Source organism: Zalophus californianus, chromosome 17 (genome assembly GCF_009762305.2).
Source record: "Zalophus californianus isolate mZalCal1 chromosome 17, mZalCal1.pri.v2, whole genome shotgun sequence".
Classification (NCBI taxonomy): domain Eukaryota; kingdom Metazoa; phylum Chordata; class Mammalia; order Carnivora; family Otariidae; genus Zalophus; species Zalophus californianus.
In genome coordinates, this window is record NC_045611.1 from 17113401 (window position 1) to 17125007 (window position 11607).

Genomic DNA, 11607 nt, shown 5'->3' on the forward strand with positions numbered 1-11607 from the left:
GACCCTCCCCCCTCTCATGTTCTCTCTCTCTCTCTCTCTCAAATAAAGTCTTCAAAAATTTTTAAAAATAAAATAAAGTAAAAATGCAGGATTCTGGGTCCTACTCCACAGCTCCAGAATTCCAATCTCTTGGTTGGGGGGAGGATGGGGGTGGGGGGGGAGGGAAGACTAGGAATCTGCATTTTATGAACACTTCTCCCTAACTTTATAGCACGCTAAGTTTCCAAATTACAGACTCAAGCTAAGGTAGGGAAGTGAGGCTGATGGGGCAGGCAGCACCAAGAGCTCCTCAAGGGAAGGAAGCGACGGGACTTAGTCTGGCATCTGTCAACTATCCCCTCCCCACCGCCGCAAACATACACACTCGGCGAAGAGAGGGGCCGACTCTGGTTTGCCCCTCACTGGTCTTCCTTCAAGGTTAGGAACCCACGGGCAGAACAGGCGCGTTCGGCTTGGCCCGGCCCGGCTAAGAGGGCGTCTGCAGCGCGCGCTAGAATTCCACCGCCCTTTCCTTCTTCGGCAATCTACGGAGTAGCCCCCACCAGGCCGAGGCACAAGGGGAACTGCGAGCTCCACCGGCGTCGGCCTCAGGCAGGCCGCACCCCACAACTCAAATTCCTTTCTCTCCCGCCAGCTTCCCATACCCATTCCCCAACTCACCTACAGATGGGGGCTCGCCTCTCTCTGCCGCGGCCCCACGTGCGCGCGCCCTCGCGTGCTCTGCCCCGGAAGTGCTTGCGGCGCAAGGCCGGAAGTGCGCAGGCAGTGCTCGCGGCGGCGGCGACGGCGGCGGGAGGTTCGGTTGTCGCCCGTTGGCCGCGCGGCGCCGCGCTCGGCGGCCGCCATTGCAGGTCAGGCCGCGGGCGGGGTGCGCGGGAGGCCGCGGGGAGCGAGGGCTGAGCCGGGGATGGGGGCGAGGGTGCGAGGGAGCGGGAAGCTAGGGAGCTGGGGCCGGGTGGGGCGCTCGGCTCGAGGAGAAGAATGGCGAGCCGAGGGGCGGGGAGCGGCGGGAGGGGGAGGGGCGGCTGGGAGGGGGAGGGGAGCGAGGAGAGCCGCGCAGAGGTGGGGGCGAACCCAGAGGGCCCCCCGGGGTGGGAGGACCAGGAACTGTGGGGGGAAGGGAGCGGTGTATAGACGGAAGGCGGAGGGAAGGAAGGGAGCGAGCGGGGCGGAGCGAGAGAGGGCGGAAAGGGTGGCCGAGCGCGGGCGGAGGACGGAGAAGGGGGCGGCGCGGGCCGGAACCTCGAGGTACGTGCGGGAAGGGGCTCTTCCCCGGGTGGGGAGGGAGTCCAGCATGAGAGGCTTGTGGGAGCGGAGTATAACTGGAACCCAGAAAGTAGCGGGAATATCAGGGGACTTGGTGGGAGGGTTGGGGGAGTAGGACTGTGAGGTTTGTTCAAGGGGACATTTTAAGTCGCGGGGGAAGCTGCTGGGAGAGATCATTGGGAGGGTGGTTAGAAGGAAGAGTGATCCAGGTTCTTTTGTGGGCGGAGTGAGAGACTAAACAGTGGGGTGGGGTCGGGTCCTGGAGGAGCTAAGTACTTCAGATTGAAGAGAAAACAGGGAACGATTTGGAGAGTGGGGGTTGTAGAAGAACAACGTTTAAAGAGTAATCTTTGGGAGGAGGGTGGACGGTTTGAGGGGTGTGGAGGAATGCAGTTTAAAGAATAGTTTTCTTGGGAGGTAGGAGGAAGGGTTAAATAGGTTGGTAGGAGGTCCCAGCGAAAGTCTGGGGGTGAATTGGAAGGGGGGTTGGGGAAGAGAGGGGAAGCGGATTGAGAAGTCCCAGAAAGTGGGCGGGACTAGACATAGGAAGTGTTTTGTAGCTCCTACTGAAGGGATGGGAGGGGGTCGGAGGAGAGGGTGGAGAAGATGGGATTCGGTGGGAGGAGAATCCAGGATAGTGTGAGACCTCCAGCAGGGCTCTGAAAGAGGGGCTTTGGGGAAGATAGGGGGTCATAGCAGTAAGAGGAGGAAGGGTTGAGATGGGGCTGCAGAGTAGCAGAAGATGGAGAAAACTGGAGTAACTCAGATCGACTGAAGCCATCTTTTCCACCCATTGTCTACAAATACCAGTAATTGATTCCCCCCATCATGGGAATCCTAAAATGTGATGGGAAAGTACCACGTGTATGCATAGTATCCACACATGTTTTTGAACACACTCTTCACTAATGAAAAGTTTGGAAGCATTCATTTCCACCTACCCTCTATAGCCCCTTTTTGGAGGGGGAGCAAGCTTCTCATTTGGAAACAGAATTTTAGTGTTTAATGACATAAGCCTGTCAGGAGACAAGATTTTCCTTTTGAAACTTAGACCATCCCCTTCAGTCACAAACCACAATAACACTGCTAATAAAAATAATCTGATTCATTTGTATATGAAAACTTCCTGAATTGTTCATTTAATGGAAAGGCACATAGAAAAATAGGTATCTTTAGAGAAAAGAGAAAAAAAACTTTCAGAACTTAATCCTTGAAGCAGTTTGGTGAACCTTGACTGTCATGTTTGAATTTTTCTCCCATTTATGTAAACTTGGTTTTACTCTGATAACCTGCTGCTTTTGTAGGAAAGTTTACTCCACTATAAACATTAAGATAATTATACAGTATAGCATTTAGATATTCTGTTGAACATATACTAAGAAAATGCCACATTCCCTGCCGGTAATAAGTTGTTTGACCCTAAAGGCTTACGTGTTTTAGGCACTGTGCTGAGGACTTCCCATTCATAACCTCATTAAATTTCACAACAGCCCTTTGGGATAGATTCTTTCTTATGCCCAATTTATTGGTGGGGAAACAAACTTAGAAGGTTAGAGTATTAATCCCATGTCACACTTAGGAGAAGTGACAGAATCCAGGTGTGACGACTTGAGTTCTCCCTGCATTCCTAAACAACTGTCCCTGGGACTGAATAAAAGCTCAGTAAATGCTAAGTGTTGGTCTAGCAATTTGAAAACCTTTTGTGTCATGTATTTAATTTTTTAAAATAAAAAATGAATTTTTATATTAAGAATTGTAAAGTTAAAGCTTTTATTCCCTATCTTAAAAAAATACAAGAAGAAAGGCTGTAATGAAAATTTATAAAATACTACTTAGCCCTAGTAAAATTGAATTATTTTTAGTTACCATTGAGTCCCTTGTTTGGGTAAAAGCTGTATGTGTTCTCTTTAATTGGATCCATATCACACTTCTGCCACACTATTTTAGAGGCAGTTACCATTATGAGGATCATTGCTCATTCATTCTGTTGTCTGTAAGACATTAGTAATCTGAACAATTTAACATTTAACAATTTAGAAAGTAAACTATAAGAGACTTAATTTTGTTGAAGATTAAAATGAATCTGTGACAAAGAATGTCCTCTGTTCTTTTGGCTTGTTTTGCCTTATACTTAGTTTTCAGTCTTGGAGGTGACATTGAGTAGATCTCTAAATCTCATCAATTGAATATGATAAAAAGGCTTGTTTTTGACTGCCTACCCCAGAGATGTAATAGGTACTTTGGCTGGTAGTTGTGTAGGTTACTGATCTTTGTAAAACAATCAGAAGTTATACAGAAGTACTGTATTTGAGGGTTTGTGAGAGAGGACTGCTGGAGAAGCCATATTGTGGAGGGGTTAAGGTAACATCCCACTTACTAGCTCTGTGACCAGTTACTTAACCTTTAGTTTCTCTAACCATGTTTCCTCATCTGTAAAATGGGAATAAGAGTGCTTATGTTGTTAAGGTTGTTCTCAAGATGAAACCAGAAAATCAGATAAGTCTCCACAGAAATTTAGCTATGGTAGAAATGAAGCTTTTTGTATTATAATGCTCTGCCTGGATTTTTCTTCTTAAATTGTGTTTATACTCTGATTTTTTTCAGGGTCTTTTTTTTCCTTCAGGTTTTTAGTAATAACTTTCATAGTAACTAAACTCAAAGTAGAGGTAGAAGTCAAAGACAGTTAAATAAGGTATGTCCCAGATTGATACAGTTCCACTTAAATCTTTGAATTTTGAGTGGGGCATCCAGTGTGGCTCTGAATTGGTTTTGAAATTCTGAATCTTTTGCTGTGCTGTAGTTTGTTCGGGGGTCTTAAAGTTATCGGACCACTGTTCTGAGAAGCAGTAGTGTGTTGACTTTACCTGGGACCCCCAGACTGGCTTCATGTCTTAGGATGACTTGGGGCAAGAAATTTCTACAAATTTTGAAGCCCCAGAAATGACCTTTTTTTTCCTTTTAAACAGGAAAATATTGAGAGTTAATTAGAATATTTAAAGTACTTTAGAAAAAGTTTCCTTTAGAAAGCTAAACTTGAGGAGTGCCTGTGTGGCTCAGTCATTAAAGCATCAGGTCATGATTCCAGGATCCTGGAATGGATCAAGCCCTCATTGGGCTGCCTGCTCCGAGGGAAGCCTGCTTCTCCCTCTCCCTCTGCCTACCGCTCCCCTGGCTTGTGTTCCCTTTCTTGCTGTGTCTCTGTCAAATAAATTCCTAAAAAAAAAAGCTAAACTTGGTAAGTTAGGAATATAAAATTATATTGTTTAGTGATGTGAAGGCCTGGAAAAATTAAGCAGGAAAAAATTTCCTCTTTTGAGATATGGGGGTGGGAGGAGTTGAAATAATTCATTTCAGGGGAAAGAGGTTTGTTCCCCTGCCTCCCCACTTTGCCATCACTCCAGGCCCACACTAGTTGTGGCCTATGAGACTCCACTCTGAGGTACAGTGAATTAAACATCTTTCAAAAAGTGACATTGCAGAAATTTTTCCTTGGCTCCACAGTTACACATATTGTCAACTTAGAATTATTATTCTTAACCAAAGACAAGTTGGCCCTCACCAAATGTTCCAATGACTCCTTTTAGTTTCATGATTTGATAGGGTGTATTTTTCAGGCTATGTCTTCAAAGGTTTTTAATAAATCTGCAATTTCTGTACAAGCAGTATCTTAGAATAAACATGTAGAAATTGTTCTACTTGTCTTTAATGTTGGAATTAGTTGAGACTGAAGACTTAGGATTTTTTTTTAAGAAAGATTTTATTTATTTGACAGCGAGACACGGCGAGAGAGGGAACACAAGCGGGGAGTGGGAAAGGGAGAAGCAGGCTTCCCATTGAGCAGGGAGCCCGATGCGGGGCTCGATCCCAGAACCCCGGGATCATGACCTGAGCCGAAGGCAGACGCTTAACCGACTGAGCTACTCAGGCGCCCCTAGAATCTTTTTTGTTATACAGAAAATATTTATGATGTTACATTTGTTATTACTGATAGGATTCGATTTCTATTATACTACTTCACCTGTTCGTTTTCTTACTACCTGCCTACTGTCAAAAGAGTATAGGGACAGATTGGGCTGTGTGTTATCAGATTCTTTAGTGAGCTCCACATTAAGTGAAATACACATTCCCTGTCGTCTCCATCAGGTGTGTCCTCAGTGAAGTGCCCAGGTAGACCTACCTACTCTGGCCCTGAGAATTCAAGTTGCCTAGAGTAGTAATCTCAAGGAGCAAGAAAAAGAATAATAAAAATCAGGTAGTAGCCTATTTTAAGGCACTAAAGTAGATTTTTGAAGATTAATTTGAGAGAGAGCACACATTCACGAGTGGGAGGGGCAGGGGGAGAGAGAGAATCTCAAGTAGACTCTGCGCTGAGCACGGAGCCAACATGGGGCTCAGTCTCAACAACCCTGAGATCATGACCTGAGCCGGCCATTTAACTGCAACACCCAGGCACCCCTAAAGTAGAATTTTAATATTTGCTAAAGGAATGCCTTCTCTTCGTTTCTCCCATGTACATAAACGTAGCCCGGCCAGTCCACAGGTTCCTATGAGCTAGACTCTTACAAGTGGGTCTGAACTTCATTAGTCTTCACATCTGCAACATCCCAGTGGGACTAGCACAATTTTTAACCAGCATGACTTGGGATAGCAGCAGAATGGTGAAGCTGTAGGCCCCAGAATTTGTATTTTCAGGAGCATTGCTAGATGTTTGCCAGTATGGAGAGATCTACTGAGGCAGGGCCTCCTATATAAGTGGGTAAAGCTCTTCTGATCCAGCTATCGGGCATCTGTTTTCCTTTGCCCACTTGGGCCACTGTTGTGAATTCTGTTCTAAAAGGAAACTGTTCAGGAAATGTGAAATGCACTAAAAATATTTCTGCATCCCCTTAAAACAGTCCATACATACTCCTCTCAGATGTGTTTCCAAAGGCCTTAAAGATTGATTTCCTTCCCTGCCGTGGTCTTCCTCAACTTGTTTATCTGTATGAACACTTGATTGCTTCTCAGAAACTACCTATGTATTACTATATTCATCAAAAAACATACAGTGCATTATCAGTCATCAAGAGCTTAGTTACAAGAACCCTTTAATCTATATGCATTTATTAACCTTTAGAAACTTTGCAACTTCAGTTTCTAGTTATTGAGGTTTTTTTGATTCATGGCTAAAATACACCTACCACTCTAAATTATAGTCAAAATTACAGTGTGGAAATACCAATTTGCTTTTTCCATTCTCTAAAAAAAATAGCTGTCTTTAAAGCATTTTTGCATATATATGGTCTTCACAGTAGTGTAATGAATCCGATAATCAAGGTGTTAGCGCCATGGTCATCAAGTGACTTGTGTATGATGACACAGTGAAAAGTTCTACACTTACAGGCTGGAACCTGACTTTAAGTCTTCCAGTTTTAAATTGTAATCCTTTCTTCAAGAAACCTTAGAAGAATTTTAAAGGTGCTTTTGGTTGTTCAGTTGGTGGTGGTGTAGGGCCTCCTTAGCTTGTCAGAAGACCTTTGCCCCTGAGCCTCGTGTATTTGTTCTCAAGCAGCACCACACCTGGTGGCTGCTGCAGAAGGTCTGATTTACAGATGCCTTCTGGGTCCCCTGTTGCCCTTCTGACCATGTCTGCCGTGCCTGCCTGATGCTTTGATGTCTTTCATTCTCACTAGTACTTGGTTTTCTCCTTTGGGAACGTATTGATTTTGAATGTAGATAAAGACAGGTGGCCTAGGTTCTGGGGCGTGTACGGCATCTGATTCATAGTAAAAGTTCAATAAGTATTAGCTACTGTTTATATTTGAATTTGAAGACCAGTGAATTGACTGACCTTATGTTCCCAAAGTATGTTTGGTGCTCAAGAATACAGAAGTTCTGCCATCCTTTAAGGCTCTTGGCAATATACTTTTCCCTGGACATCCAAAATGAAGGTTAATGTATCAGTGAAGAAACCTGTTTAACTTTTTAATCCAGTGTTTACTAAGCTTGAGCACAATTATACCTATTAACATACAGTACTACAGTTGGTAAACACTGGACTAATAACTTTCCACTGAGTTCCATCGATTTATTGGAAAGACTTAAACAGAATGTGTAGTTTAGATCCCCCAACCCCTCAGTCCCCCCCGTGAATCTATCTTCCTAGAAAGACAAGTGAAGCCAGTTGTCTCAGGCAAAAAATACTCGCTTTAACCCATTCTTTTAGAGTACTGCAAACTTGCCACCAGGTGGTACTGTTGCATAAAATGAAAGTGTCATAAAATGATTTGAGTGGCAGGGTATACCTCAAAGATGGTCAACGCATATAATGAGAGTCATGTTAGATACCATTTAGCATTCACCAAAGTTGCCTGAAGGACTTTTTCATTTCTTGGCTTTTGTTAAAGGAGGTCCTTTGAACCTTGAAATATAACCAGTGTTAGACTTGAAGTTCATATTTTATATCACCAAAGGGAAAAGTAAAATCTAAATGAATTATTTAGTTTTTTTTTTTAGAAATATTCAGAATAGAAAATAGAACATTCTTGAGAAAGGCAAGTTAGCACAGGGGTCAGCAGTGTGGGCTATAGTGTATGTTCTAGGTTCAAATTCTGGCTCGTTGACTAGTAAGTACATGACCTTATCTACTTACTTTCCATACCATTATTGATCATTGGTGATCTTAAGCAATGTTGACCATACAGTGTCAATTCAAAAATATTTACAGCTTATAGCAGTGTTAGGGGAATGAAAGAAAATCTGTCTAAAGCACTTTAGAAAAAGGCCTCATGCACAGTACATGATAAATATTAGCTATCATTATTATTCTAAATTTTTTTTTCCTCTACAGCTTACTTTCAGTTGCTTTTTAAAGACGGAAAGCTCATGGTGCAAATTGTTATTTCCAGGTGAGTACATTTTGAGACTTTTTTGTTTAGCTTGAATGATTAGGGTTATATAGGTTTGAAATTTTCCTGGAAGAATCAGGGTCCTCAGGTGCATCTTGCACACATCCTTGCATTTCATCTGTAGTTCAGTGCCTAGCACTGCCTAATTTTCCAAGAACTTGTGCTCAACAGAGAGTTCCTTTGGGCCTTGAATGGTGGTGTAGGACACTATTCATCCTTCACCCCTCAAAAATATTGTAACCGCCAGCCCTTTGCTTGCAGTGCTGGGGCTGGAGGCCTGGCAGAATGGGTGCTGATGGAACTACAGGGGGAGATCGAGGCTCGCTACAGCACTGGATTAGCTGGAAACCTCCTGGGAGACCTACATTACACCACTGAGGTGAGGGGACTTTTCTTTCCCTGCCTAATGCCTCAGGAAAGCAAGCTACACCAAGGTGGTGCTCCCAGGACCCAGAGTGAGGACTGCCCTCAGGTTTGTTATTCGAGGTCTAGCTAATCTAAGCTATCTGCTTGTTCTCCCCCGACCCCTGCAATAGCAGGGAAATTTAACTTTGGGGAATCTGGAAAATCACAGTTCTAAAAAGTGGAAATTCTCTTACCTGGGGCTACAAAGAGTAAAAAGGGCACGAGGGTGGTTGTCTGGTGTGGCTCTTCAGCAGTGGTAGAGCCATACCAGGGAGTGGAGGTGCCAGCATTGCTCGCCAGTAGCATCTCTAGAAGGCACCTGAGTGTTAAGACCTTACCCTGAACCTCAGGCATTTCATTCTTGTTCTGCCGAAGGGAATCCCTGTGCTGATCGTGGGGCATCATATCCTGTATGGAAAAATCATCCATCTGGAGAAACCTTTTGCCGTTCTTGTCAAACACACTCCTGGGGAGCAGGACTGTGATGAGCTTGGCTGCAAGACTGGCACCCGGTACCTGGTGACAGCACTCATCAAAAACAAGATCCTTTTCAAAACTCGCCCCAAGCCCATTATCACCAACGTCCCCAAGAAAGTATGAAAGAACCCCGGATTTTCCCTAGAGAGCGGCCAACTCCTTGGACTCGTGCTCAGTTGCCACCTCGAGGACGGCTCGACGGTTCCCTGGGACCACAGGGGGGTCCTGTTTTGAACACAGGCCACCCGCTGGGCATGAATTCTGATCCCTTCCTCATGGCAACCGGTTCTCTTGGTGGAAATCTGGCCCCATTTCCAAGGAACCCATCGCCTTTTCCAACTTCATCAGGCTCATTGGCTTCAAATCCAGCACCTTTCCCTGCTGGTGCTCGTGACCCTGGCATGGCTTCTTTTCCAAGAGGGATGAATCCCACTGGTGCAGGTGCAGTTTCTTTCCCAAGGCCTGGTGGCCTTTTGGGCCCAGGCCCAGGGCCATCTCTGAACCCTAGGGCAGGGGCTCTTCCAGGTCCAGGGCCTCTGTCTAACCCAAGGTTAGGGGGTCTCCCAGGGCCGGGTCCTATGTCCAACCCAAGGTCAGGTGGTCTCCTGGGAACGGGTCCTGACCCCAGAAGTGGCGGCCCTATGGGCCCTGGGCCTGGGCCCAACCTGAGAGCAGGTGTCCTCTTGACCTCTGGGAATGGTCCTCCTAATCCTAGGCCCGTTGGCCTGGGACCAGGACCAAGTCCCAATCTGAGGTCAGGCTTCGTTGGTACAAACCCTGCCCCGAGGTCGGGTATGTTTCCAGGCCCGGGCCTTGGGCCCAGCCCAAGAGCAGGTGGCCTGGGCCCAGGCCTTGGACCCAACCCAAGAGCAGGTGGCCTGGGCCCAGGCCCTAATGTGGACACCAGAGCGGGTGGCCTCCTGGGCACAGGATCTGGTCTTAATTTAAGAATGGCTGGACCTCAAGGCCTAGATCTTGCCCCCATTCTAAGAGCAGCAGGTCTTTTAGGAGCAAATTCAGCTGCTTTCTCACAGGCTTCTGGAAACATGGGCACGAGCCCATCCTCTATGGCAAGAGTACCTGGCCCCATAGGCCCAAACTCGGGTCCTGGCTCTCGGGGAATTGGCCTTCCAGGGCCAAATCCATCCATGTCCAGGGCTCCTGGCCCCATAGGTCCTAATTCAGCTCATTTTTCGAGGCCAGCTGGGCCCATGGGGGTAAATGCTAATCCCTTTCCAAGGGGGACAGGTTCAGGGGGCCTGAATCCAGCTTCCTTCTCTCAGTCCTCTGGCACATTGGCTTCAAATCCATCTACCTTCCAGAGGTCTGCTGGCCTCCAGGGCTCAAGTCCAGCAATTTTCCCAAGGACCTCTGGGCCACTAGGCCCCAACCCAGCTAACTTCCCAAGGGCCAGTGGCTTGCAGGGTCCAAGTCCCGCTGCCTTCCCAAGGTCTACTGGCCCATTAGGCCCTGGTCAGGTTACTTTCCCCAGGTCAGCTCCTGCGCCCCTGGGCTCTTCTCCAGCAGGCCCTGTAGGTATCAACCCAGCTCCTTTTGCAAGGCCGTCTGGGACCCTGGGTCTAAACCCAGCTTCCTTTCCAAGGATGAATGGCCCTGTAAGCAAGACTTTGGTCCCGTTTCCTAGAGTGGGGAGCCTCCCTGGCACAAACCCAGCTGCTTTCCCCAGACCAGGGGGTCCAATGGCTGCAATGTACCCAAATGGAATGTTACCCCCTTAAACACCGTTTTCTCTCCAGGACCACTTTGGTTTTTAGGCACCATGGTTCTGGGCAGGGGCTGTGTTACAAGTAAGGGTAGATGCGGAGCTACAGTCTGAAGTACATAGCTGGGGCTCAAGTTCAGATGAGCCATCTTTTTCCTCTGCTTTCTTGACTGAAGGTGAGATGTTATATGTGGGAGATGGATAACGGCAGGTGGGAATGATCTTGACCTTGAGAGAAAGGATCTCCAGCTCTCCAGAAGCCTGCTGTGCTTTTGTCCCACAGCTTTCTGCCCCTTGTTTCTTACTAGTTTCTTGAATTGTTCATGTGGACTTTTCCTCAGGGATACATTGGCCTGCAGGTCCCAATTCATATGTAGTCCCCTGCTCACCACTGGAGAATCCGCTCACTGCTCTCTAGAAATGTTGCATTGGTGAACAGACTGTGCTTCAGCAGCTCGGACCTGGGCGTCCTCTACCGCCATACCTTTCCCTGGGGGCTTGACCACCACAGAACCGGGAGGTGGGCATCCACTTCAAGACCCACCAAATACAATTTCTGCTTGATTGACTGGGCCTGCAGCTTCCTTCTCCTGGGACTTTGAGGAGGCCAGAATCAAGGCTCCACCGCTCATCTAACTCCCTCTCCACTAGTACTCCCGATCAAAGAACCTCAAAATTTAAACTGACGTGGATGGGAATTGGGGTGGGGGGGTGGGGGGATAAAGGGGAGATATCACTGTGCTTCGTTCAGCCTGATGTGAAAGGATGGTTGGTGTTTTTCCTGCTTGTATCTTTTCTTACCGTTTCTTTAATAAATGGGATGAGAGGGCTGCCGATGTCACTCCACTT

At 46.7% G+C, this 11607-nt stretch overlaps 3 protein-coding genes across 4 annotated transcripts in view; 2 read left to right on the top strand and 1 right to left on the bottom strand.

Moving 5' to 3' along the window:
* UTP4 (UTP4 small subunit processome component) overlaps nt 1-809 on the bottom strand; it is a 35259-nt gene extending 34450 nt beyond the window's left edge. The window contains 1 exon segment of the mRNA XM_027618728.2: nt 661-809. The gene's annotated coding sequence lies outside the window, so the exon portion shown is untranslated.
* Nucleotides 754-11594, top strand: CHTF8 (chromosome transmission fidelity factor 8). The gene is made up of 4 exons (XM_027618749.2): nt 754-851; nt 8096-8153; nt 8415-8532; nt 8934-11594. Exons 2-4 carry the CDS (start codon nt 8131-8133, stop codon nt 9156-9158), a joined length of 366 nt encoding a protein of 121 aa, XP_027474550.1. The 5' UTR covers nt 754-851; nt 8096-8130; the 3' UTR covers nt 9159-11594.
* Nucleotides 766-11594, top strand: DERPC (DERPC proline and glycine rich nuclear protein). Of its 2 annotated transcripts, XM_035725065.1 has the most exons (4): nt 766-851; nt 8096-8153; nt 8415-8532; nt 8934-11594. In XM_035725065.1, exon 4 carries the CDS (start codon nt 9155-9157, stop codon nt 10772-10774), a length of 1620 nt encoding a protein of 539 aa, XP_035580958.1. In that variant the 5' UTR covers nt 766-851; nt 8096-8153; nt 8415-8532; nt 8934-9154; the 3' UTR covers nt 10775-11594. The 2 variants fall into 2 exon arrangements, with proteins under 2 accessions (XP_035580958.1, XP_035580959.1); XM_035725066.1 differs by lacking the exon at nt 8415-8532 and having other exon boundaries at nt 774-851.
* Nucleotides 11595-11607: the final 13 nt, after the last annotated feature.